The sequence below is a fragment of the Hibiscus syriacus genome, unplaced genomic scaffold (assembly GCF_006381635.1).
Source record: "Hibiscus syriacus cultivar Baekdansim isolate YM2019G1 unplaced genomic scaffold, ASM638163v2 tig00007361_pilon, whole genome shotgun sequence".
In the NCBI taxonomy this organism is placed as follows: Eukaryota; Viridiplantae; Streptophyta; class Magnoliopsida; order Malvales; family Malvaceae; genus Hibiscus; species Hibiscus syriacus.
The window spans coordinates 1-11,938 of NW_024062134.1; the positions used below are offsets into that span (position 1 = coordinate 1).

General features: G+C 31.6%; 1 protein-coding gene across 1 annotated transcript; it reads left to right on the plus strand.

Moving 5' to 3' along the window:
• The first annotated feature begins 5,569 nt into the window (after positions 1–5,569).
• LOC120201464 (probable ADP-ribosylation factor GTPase-activating protein AGD8) lies at positions 5,570–9,542 on the plus strand. Its single transcript, XM_039202071.1, has 7 exons — positions 5,570–5,749; positions 5,844–5,962; positions 6,992–7,424; positions 7,554–7,817; positions 8,315–8,440; positions 9,161–9,253; positions 9,363–9,542. The coding sequence occupies exons 1-7, from the start codon at positions 5,678–5,680 to the stop codon at positions 9,468–9,470; spliced, it is 1,215 nt and encodes a 404-aa protein (XP_039058002.1). The 5' UTR covers positions 5,570–5,677; the 3' UTR covers positions 9,471–9,542.
• Positions 9,543–11,938: the final 2,396 nt, after the last annotated feature.

The window sequence follows — 11,938 nt, forward strand, 5'->3', positions numbered from 1 at the left end:
TATACTCATATACTACTGATTAACGTAAATCAGAAGCTCCATGACAACACGTCCCCTACACAGTAGTCAGAGAAAGCAAGGCAGGCAACCACCCACTGAATAGAGTAGGATCAGAGCTCCTTATGGAAAGCAGCATTACAACTCATCTCAGAGGACTAACACCAATCACGAGATAAACACAAACCATTTCGGAGGTAAAACACCAAGATTAGATACATACACTTACCTCTTGACCACAGATCTACAAGCGAAAAATTGCACCAAATACCGATTCGGAGAAGGGTACCTCAAGGATTTGGTCACTATTAGGATCTTGTTGTTGAACACCGGCTCGTTTCTGCATAGTCATATTGACCAAATTAGACCAAAAGGGCCATCCTCCAGAATTGACTTGTACCCTAGCTTGATCGATTAGGTTGATGATTCCAACAAAAAATAAACGATCTATAATTCCCTGGGACAGTCATTTGTATTCGAATAACTACACCACTTTGTAACACACTCCAAATGATCTTTCAGTGACAGAATAGATGGATTACCGATTCTGGGTCCGATTTGCAGAAAAACACACAATCTCCCCAATGTTCACAACGATACGCTTGGCGAGTTTCACTAAAGTTAGGATTTTGTGATGAACAAGTTTCCAGACAACGCTTCAACCTTTGGGGGACGAGGTTCACGCACACCAATCAACATCTGCATATCTATTTCAATTATTAATTCAAACTTAACTCGTTTATAACTTTACGAACACACAAATCACATATGCATACCTCATAGTCCGAAAGTCTTAACCCTCACATCCTATGCTTCAACTCACAAATCCTAATTTTAAAGTAATGATTTTGTATCGTAGTAATACTCGTACCCCATACAACTCGTATAATTGTAATAAAAATCCTATAACATATCAACTTTGTCTGACACATTATCAAGACAGTCAATGTTTAGATTTTTAGATTATTTAGTATTGGATAGTCGATTGATAGTCCGAACACATATTCATATCTTTAGATATCACTTTAATACAAATTCATTGAATTGATATAATACATGCGTTTTACCAACATAAGAAAACGCACATAAACGAATAAAATTATGCTCCAAAAAGTATAAAATCAAACTCACCTATTCAAAGCACTCCAAAATGTCATCCAATACAAATCAAGCATTTCAAGCTTTCCACATCTTCTTTCTTTAAAATTTGGTCTCCTTTTTTCCAAAAAATATTTTTTCCTTTTATTCAATTGGTCTCTTTTATTCAATTTTACGAGTTGTTTAACATGCAAAAGTGGCAAATATTGAGGTTTTTTTTTGTCATTATACCAATTTTAAGAGTTATATATTTCTTAACATATACTTCATCCAAATTTTCATACAATAAGTATACACGTATTCGTAATTTAATTTGTGTGTCTTAAATATTCTTCATGTTATTTAAACCAATATTTAATGCCTAAACTAATAACCAGGCTGATAAAATGACTTCGTCAGTGAGATACTAGTATTTTGATGGCCCATTTAGAATATTTTAAAATTAGGAGACCAATTTAAATTCTGAATAATAGTTTGAGGGCGTTTATTGAAATAATCCTTTTAGTTGCCCGAAAATAAACTCTTTTCTCGTTGTACAAAGCATCCACGGATCATGCTGGTCAACAACGGTTGCTAGATTGGGGTTGAGTTTCAGGTCAAGCTTTAAAATCTTATATAATGTATTATTTATTTTTATATATTTTTTGCTAATGATTTATTTTATTTCTTAAATTATATAACTTAGCATTTGGAATTTGAAGCTGTGCCTTTGAGTCATCTAATCCATGTTATATGTTACAATCCTATGGGTGGTTATCAGGCCCGGTCCTGACATTTTAAGGGTCCTAGGCCGAAAGGTGTTGACAAGAAATAAGTGGGGGTATACCTAGATTTCTTCATCATTAAAATGGAACCCCACTAAATTATTATATTTTTGAGTTTTTTAAATAAAAATGATGTTTAAAAATATTTTTTAATTGTTGGGCCCTACTAAATTGTCATATTTCAAGTATTTAAAATAAAAAAGTATGTTTAAAATATTTTTTAATTATTAAACTTAAAAATAATTTTAAAAATAGGCCCCCTCCAAGCTTGGACCCTAGGCGGTCGCCCCTCTGGCCTATGTCCAGGGCCGGCCCTGGTGGTTATGGGGATCAATTAGGGTTTAGCATTTACTAATTTTGATTTTTGTATTGCTCTTTCATCCATTGACAACATTGTGAAGCTACTTGGTAAAACAATTAAACAAAAGCCCGCCAACCATAATAGGAAAGTTACAACTTACTTAAGCAGGCTAGCTTTATAAAGTACAAATTCATTGCATGAAGACCAAATACTAATTAAATTATATTTTATACTTTTGGTGGAATAGTTACTTACTTTAGAAAACAAACCCTATTCATCTCACTTAGAGAATGGTTGACACAAGAATGGATATTCCAGAGGGAAATGATCGCATCCTTAATATATTGTTAAAAAATATTAACAGTTTTGTTATTATTTAAATAATAAATTTGATAAAAAATTATCGAAAAAAAATTATTATTTCTATCGATTTTATTATTTTTTACCGATTTTATTATTGTTGAACACTTACCGAAAACGTTAAAAAAATATTAATGTTTTAAGTAAAAATAATAATATTTTAAGTAATTTAAATAACATATTTTTTTAATTGTATATTAATGGTGCCCACTATAGAACTTTTCGGATCCAGAAGGGTCAATGGGACGAAAATTTTTAAATTCAAATATTTTTAATATTTATTCTTATATTAATGATTTTGACAACCAAGCAACGAAAGCGGCCCAATTTTGACATCCGAACATTAGACTTAATGTTTGATGTATAGTTAGTTTCTCTCCAAAAAGAATGTCAAATAAAAGTTCGGCGTCTAGTTTGAAGGGCAAGACACGATTAACGTTTAAATTTGGGATTTTGGGTCCTTACAAACAAAATCCGGGCTAAGGAATAAAGCCCAGACATAATTATCTTAAAATGATCTAATTAGTCCTTTATTATTCTGAAACTTAAAACTAATTCCTATGGTTTAATTTAACATAATTTTACTTTTACAAAGTTAGCAGTAAATTTAAATCGGACACATAATTAATTATTTTAATTAAAACAATATAAAATTTCTTTAAAAATAGCAATAAACGTTGAACTGACATATAATTTTTTTAATATGATCAATTATATTTTTATGTGACCTGAATTGTATGATTTAATAACATGTTAGTAAAATAAAATGATACTTAAAAAAATAAAAGTACACATTTTAAAAGTCACTAAAAGAAATACCAATAATTAGTCTAGTGTGATGAGATATTAGATCTCTTAAACAAAATTAAAAGTTCAAATACTGATAATTACGAATGAAACAAACTGAATTGAGAAGGTCGCTCCATTCCTCCTACTTTGGAATGATGGAATTTAAAATAATTGACAAATAGTAATACCTTAAAATTCCAAATAATATAATAAATCCCTAGAAATAGGTTGAGCCATCAAAACAAATGAAGCTGAGGTGGAACAAATATGTACTTAGTTAGTTCAGCTTTAAACATCCAATTTAGGGGGCGGGGAACTGGCCACCAAACTCCGCGGGATAGGTGATTCTACTGTGCGGCGTTAAAAAAAAAAAAGGTAAAAAAAGACATGACATGTTAGATAAGTAATCGATTAAAATTTAGACCGATTATGTTATATCATTTAATCAGAAATATTATCAAGTACAATAATATATTAGGTAGCGCTTATATAATATATAGGTAGCGCTTATATAATATAATAGGTAACGTTTATATTGACCTATTTTCTAACTAAACATGTATATTAAACCGATAACATTGTAAATTTACATATTACATTATAATTATCGATTTTGATGTTTTTGGGATTGATACAATTTTAAATGTATCGACACTTTATGCGTGTAACTCGTTGTGTTTTCATTTTGGGAAAAAAGTATCGACACATATTAAAGAGTGTCGATACATAATGTAAACCTATTTGCTAATTAACCAGTATATTTTTACCTATTACATTGTAAATTACCTGTTACATAATAATTATGATTTCGATGTTTTTTGAATCGATATTTTCATAAATGCATCGACATTTATACGTGCACCAGTTTGAGTTCTTCAATTATAAGTTTATTCTTTGAGAAACTAAAACTGACCTAACTTTATCCTATGGAGATAATAAGAGTATATCATAAGTTTGCGTTCAGAGATGTCTGCTTCTGGGTTTTTGTTCTTTGAGAAACTGATAACATGGTGGTTTCCCAATGTTATTCTTTATTATTGTAAAGTTTTTGTTTTTTTCTTAATAGGTTTTTGCTTAAAATATCCAACTTTTTGTATTAAAAAATGAAAATTCTGAAATAAAAATGACCACACAAACACACTTTTTTATTACCGGTTTTGTCATTTCGAGATCGATTTTATCATATTTTTACCTGTTATATTGTTATGGATCGATACATTTGTATAAAGTATCGACACTTTATTGGCGCTATAACTCTTTTCTTTTAAATTCCAAAAGTGTCGATACTTATAATAAAGTATCGACACTATCAACATATCTGATAGCTCTTTACCGGTTTTATCATATTTTTACCTGTTATATTGTTATGGATCGATACATTTTTATAAAGTATCGACACTTTATTAGCGCTATAACTTCTTCTCTTTTAAATTCCAAAAGTATCGATACTTATAATAAAGTATCGACACTATCAACATATCCGGTAGCGCTTTACCTGTTTGTCATTATAGACCAGTTTTATCATTTTTACCTGTTTTATTGTTATAGATCGATACATTTTTATAAAGTATTGACACTATCAACATATCCGGTAGCGCTTTACCTGTTTTGTCATTATAGACCGGTTTTGTCATTTTTTTACCTGTTATATTATTATGGATCGATACATTTTTATAAAGTATCGACACTATCAACATATCCGGTAGCGCTTTACCTGTTTTGTCATTTATAGACCGGTTTTGTCATTTTTTTTACCTGTTATATTGTTATGGATCGATACATTTTTATAAAGTATTGAGCGCTTTACCTGTTTTGTCATTTATAGACCGGTTTTGTAATTTTTTTTCTTGCCATATTATTATGGATTAATATATTTTATAAAGTATCGACAGAAATCGACAAGTTAAGTTTGCCGGTTATCAAATTTTTTAATATTTCTTCATGATTTCCACCTATTACATTATTATTACTCGATATTTCCGGTAACGTTAAATCGAATTTGTCAAATATCTTTAATGTATTCAATAATACCGTATATTAACTATATATTAGTCTGTCTTTCCGGAGACAATCCTCTGCTGCGGGACTCCTTTCCCGCCACCACGTTCCTGTCAAGGTCATTTACGTCAATTTGTTGGACATTAACAATGCTACAATCGTCATTTCCATAATAAACTTGGTTGCATTTATACATTGTCGTCGCCGGCTCAAAAGCCTTGCTGAGGAGAAGAGAAGAAAAGAGAGGAGAGGATACAACGCCTCTCCACAACAAACCTTCTCTTCTTCAAAAAACAACCAAAGTTACGCCAATTTTCTTTTTAAATTCCTAAATAATTAATCAAAATAATATTAGAAAACAACAACGTCTATGGCGTCCTCCGACAATCTGAGCGATAAGAACGCTGTTTTCAGAAAGCTGAAAACTAAATCAGATAACAAGGTTGTTTGTTTGTTTTTTGGATTGATTTTTATTTTTTTAAGATCTGGAATTTTTTTCTACATTTCCAATTATTCATCGTTATTTTATTTCCTAGATGTGTTTCGATTGTAATGCGAGGAATCCGACATGGGCGTCGGTGACGTATGGGATTTTTCTCTGCATTGATTGCTCTGCCGTTCATCGGAGTCTCGGTGTCCACGTCAGCTTTGTCAGGTATCGGCATCTTCTTATTATTAAATACCCCATGCCTTTTGTTTATTTTTCATTTGTGTTTTAGTTTAATTTTAGTTGTCATCTAAGCTCCGAATTATGTGTGAACACGTTGGATTTTTTTTTGCTGAATTATTTAAAGGGAAGAAAATTGATTTGGCTTTGCCCTCCGATTCATCTCTTCATAAAGAAACCGAACTCTCTGGTGTTGAAATTTATAAATTTAATATGTGAGGTTTGAGCTATCATATTATTACTGTTGAGAGGATCTCCAGAAGGTGGAATCGCCAAATGAATGATTTTGAGAAAAATTTGTTCCTTTTATAGTTAATGTTATTTTTTTATAAGCGCCTCAACTGAAGTATGATCTGCATATATTCTTCTTGTTGGTTTATATTTTGTTTTCAATGTTGCCTCCCCCCGATTTTTTTGTGTGAGTTTTGTTCATATTTAAAATGATGTTTTGCATTGTACTCGAAACCTAATATGAAATATCCTCTTTTTCTGTGTTTTTCTGTTTTTGTATGAATGTGATAAATTCATTGTCTGGCATATTATGCATATGAGATAAGCTGCTACTAAGTTTCCAAAAACTACTCAGGATAATTTTTCTTCTAGGGGGGTGTAATGGTTCGATAGTTGGAACCCTTCTTTTAGATATTAATCTGCTATCATATTTAACATGCAGTATGCATATTTTTCCCAACTTGCTATTTTCTGGGTAGTAGGTTTTTTGGTACTCATGTTTAGCCAAATTTGGATATACATAATCACTTAAGCACTTTCTCAAGAATACATCCATACTGGCCCAAAAAATACTTTTTCAAGAGTGTCCTCCTTACTAGCCAGAAAAGCATGAGCTTTCAGATATTCTGTCTACTCTGAAACATGTTCACATGTTCATTAGTGAAGACTTGTGACTTGAGAATCTTTGATGTTGATACTATCATACAATGTCCCTTCTATTGATTATACTCGTGAGACTTTGCATTCCTCTCTTCTTGTTCTTAACAGCACTCATATTCTATGCAGGTCTACAAATTTAGATTCATGGTCTCCTGAACAATTGAAAATGATGATCTATGGAGGAAACAACCGTGCACAAGTTTTCTTTAAGCAGCATGGATGGACTGATGGAGGCAAAATTGAGTCCAAATATACTTCAAGGGCTGCTGAGTTATATAGGCAAATACTATCAAAAGAAGTCACTAAAAGCTTGGCAGAAGAGTCGAGTTTTCCATCATCACTGGTTGCCTCTCAGTCATCACAAGCATCCAATGGACTTATTGATAGCGAGATTGATGAGGTTACCAAAGAAAGTTCTTTAGACAGGTTAGAAAAAACAGAAGTTTCTGCTCCGCAAAAGTCTTCTCGTACAACTGTTACAAGCACTGTCAAGAAGCCTCTTGGTTCAAAGAAATCTGGGAAAGCTGGGGGCCTTGGTGCCCGAAAGCTTGCTTCTAAGGTATTCACATAGATTATTTTGAGCAATGCAATTACATTAGACTGATCACAAGGATATCAATTAGAACGATTACTTATTTTGGAGTTATTGTTGGTGCTTTTTCTCTTTATAACATCATTTTAATTGCAGTCGAGTGAAAATATATATGACCAGAAGCCTCAAGAACCCGTTGTCCCTGTTTCTTCCTCAACAAAAAAGCCTGCAGCACCCATTGCCACATCATTTTCATCACGTTTTGAGTATGTAGAAAATGGTCAATCTACGGAGTTGAATTCTGGTGGCCCACAAGTGCTTAGCCACGTCGCTCCTCCAAAGTCATCTAGCTTCTTTTCTGATTTTGAAATGAACAGTAGAGTTGAGAAGAAATCAAGCTCAAAATCCCCAAAAGTGCAAGTAAGTAATGTACCTCTGTCAAAGACCTAGAACTTGCATATTTTGTCTATAGATAGTTTGATGGAAAGTCTCTTTCTGGTTTGAACATACGGCTCTTCCGTTGATTCTTCATATCACTCGAGGTCAATTGCAAAACTTCTGCTAAATATATTTATAACTTTCATATTGAGGATGTCTGACATCAAGTGATTGAACCCAGTATACATAATTCTGGTCATGCTTTTAGCTAAAGTGAACTTATATTTTCCTTGAAAATCAAATTTCAATACATGACATTTAAGTTTGCATTCTGTGTTTGTGGAAACTTTATGAGACACCTTGAATCTACTTGGATCACACGTCCATGATAAAAGGTTGGAAAACTCGACGGGTAGGAAGTTTTTGTGTGATTATATTTTTTTCTAATTGTCCCTTGAAGTGGTCAATGTTTTTTATTATTTTCTTGCATCTGTTCTGCCTTCTCGCTGTGTTTCTTATTGCTTTTTTTTTTATCCCAGATTCAGGAAACTGATGAAGCTAGGAAAAAGTTCTCCAATGCGAAATCTATTTCATCAGCCCAATTTTTTGGTAATCAGACCAGAGCAGCAGATAATGAAGCTCAAGCTACTTTGCAGAAATTCTCTGTATGTACACTGGCTTTTCCTTTCTCGAAAGATATCTACTTTATGTGCTCAAGAGACTGTATTTTCTATTACGAATAGGGATGGCAAAAAAACCGAGACCGACGAGTTCTAACCCAATCTTAATAAGGTTTGATTTTGTAAGTCGGGTTTTGGAGTGGGTTTTTTGGTAACAATTTTGAAGTATGGCAGGATGATTTAGACGAAACTTATCTCTCCCTCGTATATTTGCTACGATATCATTTTCTAATTTTTTAAATATAATATATTTAGGGTTTTTATTAAAAAATTAGATCTGGTGGGTTTTTGTTATAAAAAGGTCGGATATATCATTTACTTTTGTGTTTGGATTTGAGTCGAAATAAATTATGTTGAAATCAAGTTGTTAGGTTTCTATTATGTAGGGTCGGGACGAGGAAACATCTGCCCCGTCCATTACCATCTCTAATTACGAATTTTACTACGTTTGTACAATATATTTTCCTTTAATTTTCTGATAGACGGTCGGCTGTAAATAAATTAGATGCTTAGAAGAACTGTAGTCATAAGATTTATTTATTTTTTCTTTATCATCATAAGTTTTAATGTAATAGCATCAGTTAATAGCGGTAAGGTAGAATAGCAAATGCTTATTTTAACCAAAAACATAGGCATAAGAGGAAGTAGTGGGTAAAAGCTAATTTACGTTTGAAATGTGGTTCCTGAGATGAATACTTTTTGCAGGGTTCAACAGCTATCTCCAGTGCTGAGCTATTTGGCAAGGATGGGGATCTAGACCTCTCCGCTAGTGACCTCATCAACCGACTCTCGTTCCAGGTCTGCCGTCTAAATTGCATCATCCCTTGTGTGTTTTAGTGCGTATTATATACATGGGAATTCATCTTTTGTTTTGTTTTGTTTTGTTGTTTGTGAAATTTATTGTCAGGCACAACAGGATATCTCGAACCTAAAGAACATTGCAGGGGAGACCGGAAAGAAACTTAGCTCCTTTGCGTCCACTTTTATGTCGGATCTTCAGGATAGAATCCTCTGATGTGGTCTGAATGCACACATGACATGGTATGACCAGCCGATAAGATTTGTAGTGAAAGAAATGCAAAGTGGTTTCATCATTTTTTTTTTTGCATTTTGCAATGACTTCTTTTTCGGGGGGTTTATTATAAATTTGGTTCACAGGGTCAAGTAAAAAAAAAACCCTCCAGACTAGTAAGGATGGTTTTCTTCATGCACTGGTTGGTGGTGTTGGGTTTTCATAGTATTATTATAAATATATCACTTTCACTTTATCCAAAAACCAAATTTGGACCTTACATAATCCAACTTCAAAGCTTCCGAAATGGCTTTTTATCTTTTCGAGGTAATGAATTCTATTAAAACAATAATATTATTTTTTCTAGTTATTATTTAAATTAAATTAAAATAAAAAACATTAAAATTCATTACGTCAAGGTGGCGAGTTTTATTAAAATAATATTTTTTAAATATATAGTTGTTTAGAAATATTTTAAAAGTAGTATTGGTAGTCGTTTAAAAATATTTGAAAAGTAGTTAATAGTAGTCGTTAAAACTCATAGGGTGCGTTTGGTTCATGGAATGTAAAATTACCAGTGGGAATAAAAGATTATCGAGAATAGGATTACTGGGAATGTTGTATTTTGTGTTTGGTTGGTTTAGCGGGAATGTAAGATTACCGTGTTTGGTTAAAGGAATAAAAGATTATTGGAATGTATATTTTATCAAATTGTCCTTATTATATATTTATTTTTTTAACAAGTTGGAAAATAATTATATATTTTCTTTAAAAATTTAAATTCATAAAATTTATATAATTTTTTTTACAAAATTGAAAATATAAAAAAGGTTTAATAAAATGGTAAAATTTTATTTTAACCCATGAACTTCATATAAAATTTTAATTATAGATTTTTTTGTAAATCTAAAATAGTTTAAGGATAAATTTGTAATTGAACTTTCGTAGAATTTTATTATTCAACGACAGAATAAGAATATTTTTGAAAGAAATATTTTTTTAAGGGCATTTTAGTCCAAAACGCTGGTAATCCAATATACCTAAGGAAAGGGAGGTAATGACATTCCGTTAATATACCCCAAAAATTCACTATTGGTAATGTAAGATTACCGGGAATAACATTCCCGGCCAACCAAACGGGAGAATATGTATTCAATTCCCATGAGAATCTTACATGTATTTTATTTTTCTTTGATAAATAAGACAGCAACCGTTGACGTTTTCCTAGAATTTTACGTAGACCTCTCTGAGATAAATGGTCTTTTTTGTGCAATTCCAAATGTGAATTAAGTCTTCGTATCTTATTGGTGAAACTAACTATTTGAAATTCAACGAACCCCCTGTTTTCTTCTTTTTTTTTCTTGAAAAATAACTGAGATGAATAATTTTTTACCATAAAACAAAATATTCTCTCCCTTTTTTTGAATGTGAATTTTACTGATCAGTAATAATAATACCAGTCATTTGATATACACAATGATTTTAAGTTCGTTATGAGCTTTCTAATTTGTTCAAAATTTGTTCAAATAAAATTAATCAATCCCGTTTTCAATTTGATTCGTACAGTGATACAAAAGAGTGATATATTTCTACAAAAGAGAAAATTTTAGAGTTCAAATAAGAGGATCTTAGTGATTCATTTGGCGATCTAATTAATATATATTGTAATATATTTGATATGTATGTCATTAAATTAGTATCATGTATCAGAATGAAATGTAAGACAATCCTTGTGCCCATCTATTTGTTTTCATAGACCCGGCACGGTACATACATAATATATGGGAAAATGTACCATTAACTAATTTTCAAACGCGGATACATATGTATCCTTACCATACTGAAACGACTGCCATTATTAGTATTAAACCAATAGCGATTCATACAAGCTAAATCTTCTAATCGATAATTGGGCCAAAGAAAGAACTTTAATTTAATTAGTTTCTTTTTATCACTATCAAGATGTTTGTTTTTAGTCAAAACTTGACCACAGTTTTTTACAGTATTTAAAAATACTGGATTTCTATGCATAGCATTTTTATCCCTTGAATTGAAAGAAATTAGAATTCGCAATTCTCGCCGGTGGTAAGGGGATAAAATATTTTCAGGAATAAACAAATCATAATGATTTTTGTCTTTATTTTCAGTCATTTTTTGATGTCTTGCAATAGATTCATCAAAATTCTTTTTATCAATATAGTTTTTTTCTTGGTATCTTTGATTAATTTGGTGTTTATCTTTATGAACCAACGAAATACTTATAGTTTGATATAGAATAAATTGGCCATCATTTTTTACCGACAGACGAACTGGCTCGATAATAAATATTCCTTTTTTCAGTAATTTTCTAAGAGTTAAATTCTTCTGAATCCGCAAAATATCCAGATTCATTTCTCCCCTTTGAATAGAGGATATAACAATTTCCTTTGGATTTATCAGTCTAAGCAGGAGACAATATACTTTGACATTAT

Excerpts from the sequence above, each read along its gene's own strand:
- LOC120201464 (XM_039202071.1), top strand. The coding sequence starts at position 5,678 with ATGGCGTCCTCCGACAATCTGAGCGATAAGAACGCTGTTTTCAGAAAG. Across the intron at positions 5,750-5,843 it reads AAACTAAATCAGATAACAAG|ATGTGTTTCGATTGTAATGC; the intron begins GTTGTTTGTTTG and ends TTTATTTCCTAG. Across the intron at positions 5,963-6,991 it reads GTCCACGTCAGCTTTGTCAG|GTCTACAAATTTAGATTCAT; the intron begins GTATCGGCATCT and ends TATTCTATGCAG.